This window comes from Lutjanus erythropterus, chromosome 15 (genome assembly GCF_056507025.1).
Source record: "Lutjanus erythropterus isolate fLutEry1 chromosome 15, fLutEry1.hap2, whole genome shotgun sequence".
Classification (NCBI taxonomy): Eukaryota; Metazoa; Chordata; class Actinopteri; order Lutjaniformes; family Lutjanidae; genus Lutjanus; species Lutjanus erythropterus.
Window position 1 is genome coordinate 23,316,589 of NC_139331.1, and position 14,769 is coordinate 23,331,357.

At 39.0% G+C, this 14,769-nt stretch overlaps 1 protein-coding gene across 1 annotated transcript in view; it reads right to left on the reverse strand.

The window, feature by feature from the left end:
* Positions 1 to 8,572, reverse strand: part of kcnk3a (potassium channel, subfamily K, member 3a) — a 45,877-nt gene extending 37,305 nt beyond the window's left edge. The window contains exon 1 of the mRNA XM_084737264.1: positions 8,201 to 8,572. Within this exon, the coding sequence (XP_084593390.1) occupies positions 8,201 to 8,483 (283 nt within the window). The 5' untranslated portion in view covers positions 8,484 to 8,572. The remainder of the gene's footprint in view (positions 1 to 8,200) is intronic.
* Positions 8,573 to 14,769: the final 6,197 nt, after the last annotated feature.

Below are 14,769 nucleotides of genomic sequence, written 5' to 3' on the forward strand. Positions count from 1 at the left end.
AAAACCCCAACTACAACCATATGGTGATTTTAAATGGTCTTATTTTTGGAGAGAGTTTTGTTTGTAAAACAAAACTCCTTAATTATGTAACTGATTATGAGTCTAATAGGAAGATAGTGACTTCAGAGATTAGATATTAGACAAAAGGTCAGAAGTCACAATGTATTAAATCTCCACAACATTAAAGAACTAGATTTGCTGAAAAGGTGAAAAAAATAAGGCAGGTTCCCCTGAAATTACATATTATCTCATTAATTACTGCTGATATCTTTCTGTCCAGACTCATATAATGTATGTCGTATTTTTTGGGCTAAATGGAAGTTCTCACTATGCATGTGTGACTCCAGAGAATAATTTCCAGTAAGAAACAGGCTGTCTTCACTTACAGACTTTTACAGGAGTACAGATGGCTGATAGAGAGCTGAACATTATGATGACGCAGTGAAATTGACCTTTGACCTTTTGGATATAAAATGTCATCCCCTCGTCACTCTATCCTAGTCTGTTAGACATTTGTGTGAAATTTTGTCGAAACGAATGCATGAATTCTTGAGTTGTGCCCAAAAACTTGTTGCGTGATGTCACTGTGACCTTTGACCACCAAATTCTGATCAGTTTTGCGAGTCCAAGTGAATGTTTGTGGAAATTCCCTCAAGGCTTTCCTGAGATATTGCAAGAATGGGACAGACTTGAAAGCATAATGCCTCCAGCCACGGCTGTCGCTGACGCAGAGGCATAATAAAATCAAAATCTCTACTTGGCTGGACACCACTGGAGATAACGGTAATTCGAAAATAGGGTGAACTGACCCTTTAATTTCACTGTAATACACTTGACTCTGTCAATATGAGGAAAACACAACTGTATCACTGCACAAAAACATCAGTTTTCTGTAATACCTACACACGGCAAATACATTTAAGGTAAGGGAAAAACTCTGGTAAAGGTCTACTGAAGGTTTGGTAAGTTTGGCTAAGACAGGACTTGCTACAGCCTCCATCCACCAACCTGACCGCTGCACCCTTACTTTCCACCTCGCTACCAAAGAACAAACTACTTCTTGCATTGGCACTAAGCACTAAGCTTTTTCTCTGCCATGTGGGTGTAAATGGCTATTTACACCCCAGGTGCAAATAGCATCGTTGGCTTCGGACATTCGGGTGCTTGCGTTTGCGTGTATATAGCTACACTGGCTATTCCACCATAAGTGCAAAAAGCAACACTGGCTACTGCACCTCTGATGCAAATAACATCTGCCTAATAATAAGAGGAAGTTTGTTTACACAGCCGCTTTCAAGAGCAGATGGCACAAAGTGATTCACTAAAAACAAAAAGGAACACAGCAGCAGACATTTAAAGGAAGAAAACAAGCTAAAAACAAAGGGCAAACACAAATAAAACTAAATTAAGTCTAAACAAGTCTGTCTAGAGCTGTAATTTAAAGGTGTTAACAGTGTACATGATTGTAAGTCCAGTGAGAGAGTTCCAACATGTCTTGAGTGAGGAACCAACACGCCCCGATCAGAGGACCTCATGTTGCTTTCAGACTTTCTCTGCAAGAAAGTTGTTAGAAATACAACCGTTCATCTTACTTACTTACTTACTGTTACTGTTGAGCTTTTAAATGTTATTTTTCGATGCTGTTAGCACCACAACTGAAATCCAAATCACCTCTATTGCACTGGAGTGGATAAAGAAATCTCAAAAGCTGGCAAAATAAATTTAAAACTCTCTGCATGGTTCAATGCTGCCAGGACTAAGCGAGAAAATACGGTTCGTGTGTGTTCGTGAGTAATTTTGGTGAAGTGATCCTTCAGTTTAGCTTGTATAAACACGCTGTGATATCGTATCGCATGCTACACAAATACTACTGTATGTCAACATGTGTTTTAAAAAAAAGAAAAAAAGAAAAACAAAAGCCAGCTGCTCAATAAGAACAACACGTCCTGAGTTCACATGTTATCAGATGTCATATGACCCATCAGATAACACACAGAGGATATGAGCCACGTCTCATAGGTACGACAGTGTTTTCATGTTGTGTGTTTGTCCTCTGCGTGGCCAGGATGACCTTGAACTGCAGCATGGGCGATGGTGAGTACTGCAGTCACACATACACACTGACGTGGCACTGACAAGATGTGCACCCCCGGTGGTGGGTGACTGTTTTCGCCCACGAGGAGAGCCCAAGACTTCCCCCACCATCTTGAGAACGTTTTCACACTCAAAGCTCTTTCTTTCCCCTCTCTTTGTGATGTTTCTCACATCGCTCCAACCTTTCTTCCCCCCCGCAGTAGGCGAGTAAATGGACACCCTGCCCTCCGCCTCCCCTTTCCTCTTTGGAAAGTGATGACTGATCACTGATTGCAGCTTCTTTCCTCCCTTCTTCACTTATGTTTAATTATTAGTAGAGCATGCCGAGGCCAGACCTTGTCGTGTGTTACAGTAGCTGTTTTCCACTGCCGGCTGTGCAGAGAAGAAATGGGCATTGAAGTGTATATTTATTCATAGCTTTCCAGGATGTTATTTGTCCTCGTGGAATCGGCAGGCTGTGTGTTACATACAGTATGAATTTCAAAACAGTCCACTGACTCTTCGCCTCTTTTCAACTTGATTTTTCATACTGGAAACGCTGTTTTTTTCACATCAACTCCAGCTCTCTGGTCCTTGGGGGTGTCCTGTGTTGGGTTTGAATGTCCTGATTCCTCATTTATAAAAATGACTTTAATTATAATCTTAAAGAATGTGACCGGAAATAACAGGTTCATGTCTATTTTTATACACCGGTTGGTGACAGAGATAGTTTAAGCCTCTCTTAAAGGAGAAACCTGTAGTATATTTACTGTAATAAATCTTAAAATGAACATGACGTGTCATCAGAGATTAAGGACACATGTTAAGTGGAAATAATGGCTTCTCTGACAACAGTGCTACAGCCAAGTTTCCCCCCTTTGAAGCTTCTATTCCCAGCTGTAACAACTGTTTTCATTTCTCTGTTTCACATTAACTGGGGGTCAAATGAATGTCGATTGTTCGCCAAAATCAGTGTGTCTGTTTATGAGCTGTAAGTTTTTTTTTCTTGTAGAATCTTATAGAAAGAGTAAATGTTTATTACGATTAAATTGTGCAGTATGTTAACATGATAACAGACTTAACTTCACATCAACAGACAATTTACAGTTATTAACAGCTGATCAACTTACAGTGTAGGACTCATCAGCGTTTGTTATTGTCAGTTTACAACATTGTGTTTGTCTTGCACTCCTGCAGTGTTCCTGCAGCCTGCCTGAGCTTTCCTGTGACCAGGAGGAGGAGGCAGGGTGAAACAACTCTCTATATTAAGTAGAACCTATTTAATATACCCTCTATGGCTCAAATTCACTATTTGGACTGCAGTACTCATTTTTGCATGTGCATATTGCTTCTTTAAGCCTCTCTTAAATCATCACAGAAATAAGGAAAAAATCACAGCTTTAGCTTCTTATTATATCTATAAATTAGATGTTTCATCCTCATATTGCAGCCCAGAATTTGCACTTCAACTGTAAGTCATGGCCGCATAATATAGTGTGCACAGTACAGTATCTACAGTGTTAATGTTGTGTGCCAGAAGGCCAATGGAACAGCGAGGCTCTGGTGTTGTCATTAATACTTAATGGCAGGCTGAAACGCCAATCACTGTGTTTGTAGCAGCCTGTGGGCTCACAATTACAGAATGCGGTTACAGACACCCGGGGTTGGGTTAGTGTGCAATTAGTTGCCTGCATCTGATAGGGTTACAAGTCACAGGTCACCACTGACAACTGCCCTCGGTCACTATATACCGGAGGAAGACTCAGATAGGACGGCTTCAAAAACAGATAAAAACAAGACATTAAAGAGAGACTGTGTGACATTTGTAAGAACAAATAACACTATCCCTCTTACAAATGAGAAACTGAAGCAACGTAATAGACCACTTCTCAGTCTGTTACACTCGGTCACCTTAAGTTTGACTTGAGGGGAGCATTGCATGAAGCCTCTGATGTTGTCTCCTTGCATCCGTGTTTAGAGTAAGGGCTTTCACAGCAGTTGCTGTCATAATACAGCACAGGTGCACTTCAGTTGCCATGGTTACGCTTCACTCCCATCATTCTTTAATGTTACTATAAAGCGTGATTGTCAGTCATTACAGGACTTTGCTAAATACTCAATTGTTATTGGTCAACTACTACAGTCTAGGGTCTGTTATTATTATGTGTAGCAGACCGTTGCTGTGAAGAACAGACCGTTGCTATGTAGAACAGATTGTTGCCATTGGTGCGTTCAAATGGAGTCGTGCTTGTGGTTCCACCGGCAGCGCTGCAGCATGTTCCAGAAGTGGCTCTCCAATCTACTCTGCTTCAGATCTTTCCAAGTCTTTTTCTAACAGAAGCCACATCAGGAAGTCAGACACCAAAAAATAAAAAAAAAAAAACACCACTGAGAAGCTCATCAAATTTCAAAATAAAAGACCCTGTGCAGAGTTGTGATAATAAAAACAGACAAAAAAGAACCTACCTAACTATGTAGCCTACTTACCCATGGTAGAAGCACAAAAAATGAGGGAAAATGATCAAATCAACAAAACCTGAGCAAGTAAAGGTAATCAGAGGGGCAAAACACTACGCTTCTGAAATACTGCTGGTAGGAAATGCAGCAGTGTGGCGGACAGATCAAAAATGAGCACACATAGATGCGACATGCCCAGTGGAATCAACAGGTAAGAGCTTTTTTGCAACCATTGCTAGGTATTTGACCACTGCAGCCATACTTGGTCTGGAATGACCAGTAGCTTATGATGCTAATGTTAGTGAATGCTTGCAAACTTAGACATCTTAGATGGACATCTTAGATAGATGCTGTGTAACAAATGATAATGAGTATCTGATTATAACATGCCACAGATAAACTGTCTTCAAAGCAACTGATTTAAAAGATATTTAGGCAAATGCACTGCACCATTGTCCTGTAATTATCGCTTGTAGTCACTGAACACTGGTTTGCTTGAAAGACAAGTTTTAGGTTGAGCAATAAAGACTGAACTGAATTGATGTCTTAATCAAGAACTTAGATCTTTTTTTATAGCTTCAGTGCTTTAAACACTATAATTAACTGATATTGTATCAGCAACTTCGGTACAGGATTGAATTTTCCTAAAACTCACCCATTTAAGTTATGTTAAAAGTAAAGTTAAACTTAGAAGTTATCCATAATTAATGGCATTCCCACTTTGAGTGACAGGTGGGTACAGTTGAGAGATGTCTAGTCTCTGGGCAGCTCTATGCTCCACCTCTTTAACCATTTTTTGTGATTTTATTGCGATGGCCCGAGCCACCAGACTGAGATCTTAACAATAGCTCTTCAGAAACCTACAGGTTTCATCACGCAGATTACATCCATGATTTATACAGTGTATACTTGAAGTCAAAGGCAAGCAGTGCATCCTTTTATTTTTGGCTTCACCATCCAGATAGAATTAAAGTAAAGTTAACCTTGAAGTTAGAATCTGAGTGTTATGCAAAGAGCTGAGCAGACTGATGTTGAAGGCTGTGTAATAAAGTGAGTAAAGCGCTGGCAGCCTTGTGTTGATGCAGGGCCTCTTGGAGCAGGAATAATGAGTAAGAACACAAGAGAAGAGGCAGATGAATGTCTCATAACTTCAGTTTCCTGGAACATCTTCTCCAATGACAACCTTCAGTCATGAACAGCTTAATTTCATACTTGGACAGACACTTGTCCTTCATCGCCCTTCACCTGGCTGACTTTTAATCAAAGATGAATTAAATAACAAATATAAAAGGCTCTGATGAAAACAAATTTATCTCTGTTCTGGATTATAAAAATGTCTCTGCTCAGTCTGTGTCAAACAATATTCAGATTATGTAAGATTAACTCATATATTGTATTTTTAAACTTCTTAACTGCCACTTTAATAATCAGATAATCCTGTATTAAGTTTAGAAAACTGTGATAAGACTTTATGGTGCATTCTTTTTATAATATTAGAACCATATTCTTAGATTACAGTTCTAATGGATTCATGCTACATCGGTTGTACTTAATTACATTTTATGGTATTTCCTACATCTCTTTTATCATTATGACATGTTGTTTTATGTACCCATAGGGACATTTTTCTTCAGCAGTGGTGGAATGTAACTAAGTATATTTACTCAAGTACTCTACTTAAGAGTCAGTGTCACTTAAGTGCCACTTTAATCTTCTGTTCTATTACACTGAATTTTGGAGGCAAATGTTGTTTTTATAAGTAATAAATGATGATGTATTATTAAAAATGTAGCTATCAAGCAGTAAAATTAAAATAAATCCCCAACTGTACCAGCTGCAACATTTCACTGATTAATGCATTAGTGCATCTGTTATTTTATTCAAGTAATATGTTAATATAGTATTCTAATATGGGCCATGTTACTAATCTAAGTATATTTTGATGCTAACACATTTGTACTTTTACATAAGCAAGATTTTAAATGCAGGACTTTTACTTGTAAGTGAGTATTTTGACACAGCAGTATTGTTTTTTGTTTGTTTGTTTGTTTGTTTTCACTGAAGTACTTCCTCCACTATTTGTGGGCTGTATATTTACTCAAGTGTTGGACTGTTACTAATAATTTGAAGTACATGTACATTAAATGAGTATTCCCATTTCATGCTGCTGTGTACTTACTCTATACCTCTGCTCCCCCACATTCACTCATGCTGGCAGTTACAGTAACTACTGTCTCTGCAGAGTCAGATTTTACATGCCAAAGATATAATGATCTTAAAGAATAAGATGCATTGTTATCAATTAAATTACCGGTATAGAAAAATTGTTCAGATTACATGCAAATGGACCAAATACAACAACAAAATTCTGCAGAAAGCACACACACATACAGCAGCTAATAAAGACTTCACATTGTTTATAATGTTTATTATTATTGTATTGTTTTTTATTATCAACAACTTTAGTACTTTTTAATCATACTTACATACTTTTATTCTAGTTACTAGTTTAATACATAATGTTTATTTGTAATGGAGTATTTTATATTGCAATATTGCTACATTTAAGTAAATATCTAATAAGTAAGTATCTCCTCTGAACCTCCTTTACCATTGTATACTATTAATATTTGTAAAGGTATGTCACTTTTCACCTGTTGTACTTGATACTGAGTTTATGAATATCTGCAAAATGTGGTTATCACTCAATCAATATAAATATTTATATTAAGATTTATTCCTTTGTGGTATCTCAACTACATTTTACACATATACATCACCTACCAGACTGCATTATTTATATTGTTTATAAATATTGTGTTGCTTCTTTACTTTTAATACTTTTAGTACATTTTGCTAGTTTTAGTACATTTAGTATATTTACTTATGTACTTTTACTCCACCTACAGACTTTAATTTGTAATGGATAGTTTTAATTGTCCCACTTTTACTTGACTCAATAACTAATTTTTTTAGTTTTATAAGTTTTAATGTTAGTATTTTAGTATTTTCACAGGTATGTCCGTTTTCACCTGTTGTACTTGATACTGAGTTTATGAAAATCCTCGATATGTGTTTATTAGTCATTATTACTCAAATAATAATATTATAAGTATTCATTTAAAAAAAACTGTAACAAAAACATGACTGGTTAACCACAACCTACAATTAATTTCATAAGGGTTTAACACGAGATTTTCAGGGTTTCCCTATATATTTATGGAAAAAAAAACAAGCTATTTTTTTTGGTATCTCCTACAATATTCTTAGGATCTCTTCGTGGAACATGATTGTTAACTACAGCCTGAATTTCCTAAAGGTTTGCACGTGATTTAAGTTTTTTTAAAGGCTGTACACACACCGCACATTATTTACTGTATTATTTATTATTGTTGTATTGTTTTTTTTTTAATTTACTGCCCTTTATATTGTTGTTTTTAGCTGTTGTTGCTGCGACGAGGACGAGACAAACCCAATAATGTCACCCTGTTAAACTTGTTTAATGATATATAATAATAAAGGAATCTTGAATGCTGAACACAGTCTTGGAAATCCCCTCAAATTAACCAGAAAATGATGTTTAATCCAACATATCAACTTTTTTTCCCCCCCTCAGTAAAATAAAAGTCAAAGTTCCAGACGTGACCTGTCAGTGATGCTCTCCTCTTACCTATGGTGGTGATCACAGTGATGGCGAAGTAAAAGGAGCCGGCGAACTTCCACTGCATGCCGGCTTTGTGCGGCTTCAGCTGCAGCACCACCTTCTCCAGCTCGTCAAAGTCCTCCGTGGACAGGTTGAAGGTCTTCAGCAGCTGCGCTTTCCTCAGGTCCAGCTCCATCCGCTGGCTCGTCTCCTTCTGAGACTCCAGCGCGTCGAAGATCGCCGCTCCGACGATCAGGTAGGTGAAGGTGCAGATGATGAGGGCGAGGGTCCGCACGTTTTGCCTCTTCATGGTGGGTGGTGGCGCGTCAGGGGGACGGGCGGAGTGCGAGCGCGGGTCTGGAGGACGGGGAGCTCGGCTGCCTCATGGCTGTGTGTGTGCTGCTCTGACGGAGCAGAGGAGCTCTCTGACTACTTTATGAGCACAGGAGCTGTTCATTCAGCACCACCCCTCCCTCCCTCCCTCACCTCCATCACCTCCCTCCCAACCAGAGGAATCCTCCCCCTCCGTCCACCCGTCCAAATCTGTCTCTCCCCTTGTCCCTCCCATCTCAGAGGAAATATTGTGTGTATCCCAGTTTAACCCTCACTGCAAAACACCGAGTGCTCTCTTCTTTTTTACTTTGCTGCATGTGTCATATTCAGGGGCAGATTTAGTTATTTTTAGGCCTCAGGCAAACACAAACATGGGGCCCTTTTTATTTGCATCTTTTTCAATTCTCGAAAAACAAAAAGCCATGAAAAAAAAAAGTTATGTTAAAGTGCCGAGGGTGAATTGAAGAGTCTCAAAACTTCAGGAAAGAAGCTGCTATTCAGTCTGGTGGTAGAGCAGTCGATACTTCTGTATCTCTTGGCAGACAGCGCCAGGTGAACAGGCTGTGGCTGGAGTGGGTATTTCTTGTAGTATATGTTTCCACTTTCTCCTTTTTTTCAGCACCACTGTGGTATCTTCCCTTCGTTCTTCAACAGTCTGTGCACCACGCCGAGCTGTTTGTTTACACGAGTTGGTGCCTGTCTTCCTTTTACTTTTCTTTCCTTCCATTTCCACAGACGCACACTAATAGTATTTTCGTGTGGCATCGGAATAATGGGGGAAATGACTTTGTGGCGTAAGAACAGTTGGGACAAGAAAGTTGGGGAAAATTTGTTGTTGACATCATATATGTTGAAATATGGTGCATGAAAGTAAATGTTTGGTTGATAACTTATTATTCTTACTTATAATACTTATAATTCATATATTGGTCTTACAAGTGTATAGCATCCCTCGAATGCACAACAACTTAATAGGACCAAGCCAGCCAATGTATAGGTATGGCCAGACATTACTGTCTCCATTAGGGACCAGTTTAAAAAAGGGTCCTCCCTCCCTACACTCCAGTTTCCAGTTACAAAATTCGTGGAAATGGGTGGTTGTACTCCATAGATAGAATTTTTTTTCCAGTATACTGTCATTTGCCTGTTGTTTTCAGTTATCAATGCCACAATTTATCTTTTTTTTTTTTCTTTTCTTCTTTTTTTCCTTGTGGTGCTCACACCCCTCCCCCTTTTAATTATGATTCATTACCTTTTCCTGGTAATTACTTACTTCACCCCAGGACTGTACTTTATTGTTTCTACACAAATATGTGAATTGTTCATTTGATGTATAAATTCTATTGTTTTTCCTCTACATTCTCAGCTTCATCCACGTTTGAAAAGTCATTTTTCATGGCAAACATTTACTTTACAAACATTTACTTGCAAATGTGAGGATTTGCTGCTTTTCTCTGTTTTATATAACTGGAAACTTGAATATCTATCAATGCAAGACATTTTAAATTATGCTGAACGTTTTCAGCTATGTTGTGACTAAAACGAGTGACTAAACTGACTTTTAACAAACAGTAAGTCCTCAAAACTTAACCAAAAAAGTATTACATAGCAGAGTGGTCACTTTTCTGTTGCTTTTTGGAAGACATCATATAAATTCCCATGAGACTGGGTGAAATACAGCAGCCTTGTCTTGGTGACCACTGAGCCACTTGAGCGGAGCAGCTGGGGGTAAAAAGCTCCCGTTATTCATTCACGTTCACTGCTGTGAGCGGGTTTAAGGAAACTTCTCCATTTATGAGTGATGCTCTCAATGTGAGTCACCACAAAACTTCTACAGAATCCAGCTGTTCGTTTGGCTCCAAGCAAAACTCAAATGTCTGCTCTTTGACCTTATCTTTCCCCTGTTAGACAAACTCCAGAGTAAATAAACCTCATATGAAACTTTCCAAACCTTGTTAAAATATTGTATGTTTACATTGACCGGCAATTTAGCTGCAAGAGCGGTGAGTGTGGAGTGAATCTGATGTGTGTTTAAGCTGAAAGAGAAACACGTGATGATGACGATTTGAGGCACAGAGGCAAAATGTCAAGTGAAAGTCTAACTGGGGCCAAATTTGATGACCTTCAGTGTCACTGGTTTCCAGTCGGTGGTTCCCTAATGTGTTGTACGTCAGTGGGACGTGGAGACTCTGTTTTGGGGAGGATAAATGAGATGAAGAGGTCAAGGCAATCCCGATCAGATTTCATTGCTTTTTAATTCCTTCCTTACTGCTCATTATTACAACTTTAATTCCATAAGAGTTGGAATATTGTATAAAATGTATATAAAATATACAAATACTTTTTAGTGCCCCACTAAATATAGTACAAAGACAAGTTATTTAATGTTCACACTGATCAACTTTATTGTTTTTTGTAAATTAACACTTATTCTGAAATGCCTGCAACATGCGTGAAAAAAATCTGGGACAGGGTTTTAAAGGGGCATCCTCAAAAGGCTCAGTCATTCACAAGCATGGAGTGAAGACAACAGTCCAACAGTTTAAGAACAACTGCAAAGAATTTAGGGATCTCACCAACTGCAATCTATAATATCATTAAAAGATTCATACAATCCAGAAAAATCTCTGCACTTAAGGGGTAAGGCTGAAATTAAATGCCAGGGACCTTCGATCTGCATTATAAGCTGCATTATAAACCAATATTTCAGCAAGACAATGCAGAAAAACATTCTGCGTGTGTTACAACAGTGTGGCTTTGTAGTTTGTTATAGAGTTTGTGTACAAGACTGGCCTGCCTCCAGTTCAGGCCCGTCTAGGTCTATTTAAGTCAAAACATTTGTGCAAATCATTGTATTCTGTATTTATTCACAAAATGTCCTGGTTTTTTTTGGAATTGGGGTCGTATTTTCCTCACAAAGTATAGTAGTAGCAGTTGTAAAGTATAGTATAGACATTATTTTCATTGTTTTGTTGTAGGTAGTTCTTTTTCATAGGTGACAAAAAGCTTGGGTTTTCTGCATTTGAGTGATAAAAGGTATATTTCCAGTTGTCAAAGGGACAGTATGGTTTTCTGAAGAGTTCGAAGTGTGGAAAACTGCTGTTAAATAGGCTGTACCAGACTCCATTGACAAAAACAGTAATTTTATCTCATAGAACATGAGAGTTGCTGGAGTACCACTGCCTCTATCAGTTAGTTTGTGTAATTGTGTGATTTTGGTTCATTCAAACTTCCTTCCTTTAATTCTCCATTGTACCGTTAAAGAGATTTACTCACGTCCTCACTCCTGAAAAACATACATATAACCGTACCTCCACCAACCTGCGCCAGACGATGACATCTGCACTGCCCCTCACCTGCTCTATCATTAACTGATAGATCCTGGCCAATCTTAAGTTCCACACTGTGAGCCGAGCCAAAAATAGCTCTGGCTTCAATAACCAGGTCAGCCAAGTCAACCGTGACTGAGCCTGCATAAATCCTCCCTTCACAAACTGATGTGCTGCATGCCTCGGCCCGATCAATACGTCAATTAATCTGTGACACTTTGATCAAAAATGTGGCCTTTCAAAAAAGGCTCTTTGTATGGTAAAAGATCTCATACATAGATGATGATAAGACTGATGCCCCTTCATGTCTACAAGGGCTTTTTACTGTATGTATACAGGAGCTATGAAAAAATAATATCTTTATGAGAGAAAAGTTATAAACGGTTATAATCTCAGTTGGAACACGGTACAGAAAGATTATGCCACTATTATGGAATCACTGAAATATAAACAAATAAAAGTGAATAGTAATTATACATTAATTGTTAAAGGAACAGGTTATATTCATATCGTTGCTTTAAGAGTGTATTATTCCATCTCTCAGCTCTTTCTGATGTCTTTAGTCACCAGCCAGTTGGCTCCTACAAAGGCATCTCTTTCTGTCTGGCCTCCCTATTAGGGGTTGCCACAGCGGATCATCATGCTGATAAACTGCAAGGCATAGGAATTTCATTTTATTATTTGGCGTAGGCTTTTTACGTCAGATGCCCCTCTCGACACAACCCTCCCCAATTTTTGTGGGCCTGGGACCAGCAATTAGGAATGCACTGGCTTGTGCATTCCCAGTGGCTGCGGAGCAACCTGGGGTTTTTAGTGTCTTTCCCAAGGACACTTCGACATATGGAGCAGGAAGAGGTTGAGATCAGAGTTATAATAAGTAGTGAGCTGTTTTGTTTTTTATCCCCTCAGTGCTTCTCTGTGTGTGTGTGATCACTGGACCTACAGCTTGTTCACAACTAATCACAAATACTACTGGACTGATCAGCCTATTTTTTTTCTGTGTGCATTCATGACTGTATGCTGAAGGACCTCTGTAATTCAGAATTCTTGAAAAAGAATTCAGTTGGAAGCTCAGTTGGACACAAAGATGAACTGATTAGATTTTGGTGGTGAAAGGCAAAGGTCACAGTGACCTCCCCCAACACATTTTTGGTCATAACTCAAGGATTCATGCACTAATAATGACAAAATTACACACAAATATATAATAGAATAAAACTATGAGGTGACGACATTTTATGTCCAAAAGGTCAAAGGTCAACTTCACTGTGACATCATAATGTTCAGCTCCCTATCAGTCTTCTGTACCCTTCTGTAAAAATAGTCTCTAATTGAAGATGGCATGTTTTACACTGGAAATACCCTATACTCACTTCCTTCAAAGTTACAAGGCAATTTAGTGGCAAGTTCCACATTAAATTCTTTCAAAATCTTCTCTATCCACATACATTACATACAATTTTGAGGCAGTAATTCTATTTTTTTTGACTGCTCTGACCGTCTCCGCTGGTTGCATCTGACCTTTGTTGTGACATTGCAGTAGGTGCTTCACCATCTGTTGCCTGGCACTGTCCTGCACTCTGTTGAGTGCATTCTTCTAGTTGTTTTTTGTCTTTTTAATGGGATTTATTGACAATAAGAAAAACATAAAATATCACCCCTCATCTTGTAATTGTTTCAGTTACAATCTGCCAACAATGGCCACACCCTTCATGTCATGAGAGTCATTCTGAAATGCCCAAGTGGTCAGAGGCAAATGAGAATCCACACTTCACAAGCTGACAGACCAGCAGAAACAAAAACAAATGTTTTTAATATGTTGCTCTGTTATTTATTTCTCATGTTGGGTCCCTGTCTAAAATAAAAGCTTTGGTCTCAGCTGTAGTGTCCAGCAGACCTGGAGGGCTTCAGCCGCAGGCCGCTCGGCTCCCCGCGCGTCCTCCTCTGCGTGATGATCACCGATACATCCTCATGAGCCCGAGCACTTCCTGCAGCCACTGACCCATCAGAGGAAATTTTCCGGTGGCAGGTTCTGACCCCCGGCAGTTTGAGCTGGGGATCGAGCCTGGACCCTCATTACTGCGATTTTGGAGACGCTGCAAAGTCCACACTGAAGTCAGAGCTTTGATGTACTTTGAACCTCGTGGGTGCTCAGAATGTGAACCTCCAGAAAGTACACTGCTGCATAACTAAAGTTCCCACTGGTGAGTCAATCCTCCGAGGAAAAATAAGTAGGTTACATACTGATTCTGTTGTTATTTTATTTACCCTCTGGTGCTTTATAATAGGTGTCTGAAAAGTAAACATCAATTTTTGATGACTCAGCTGAGAGGGAACCACCAGACTGCAGATTGTAAATCATGTAACAGTGCAAAATGACATTTACTAATTGCAAAAGTAAACACCGGTGCAATATTTATTTGATCTCTAAGCTAAGTCAAGTAAACAGAAATACCCAGCAGTCATCATGAGTGTCACAATGTATTTGCTCTGCGTCTTTAAACTGTGATTTAGCTGTGATTCATCCCTTCACTCTCACATGAGCAGGCCTTTGGTTTGACACACGCTTTGAAATGTGTTCTCTGTGATGTGTAAAGGCGCTCTCGTAATAAGGAACTCAGCGGAAAGTTTAGGAGGAGAAACAGAACGTACAGACAGCTCACCAGGCACCATGTGTGACTCCAACTGAGCAGAGGTTGTTAGCGAACCTTACCTTAATGGTACAAGACATGTACCTCCTGGTTTGTGACAGATGTGTAGAAGGTGAGAACCACTGACATAAATAAAGATGGATGCTGCAGTTCCACTTCCTCCCAACTGAAGCCAAAGTCTACACATTAGTGATTAGGGTTGGAGCTGCACTTTTGAACTCCTGTACTCAATCACAAGCAGAGCTCAGCCATCAATCATCACATGAAAACACCCTTTTTTTAT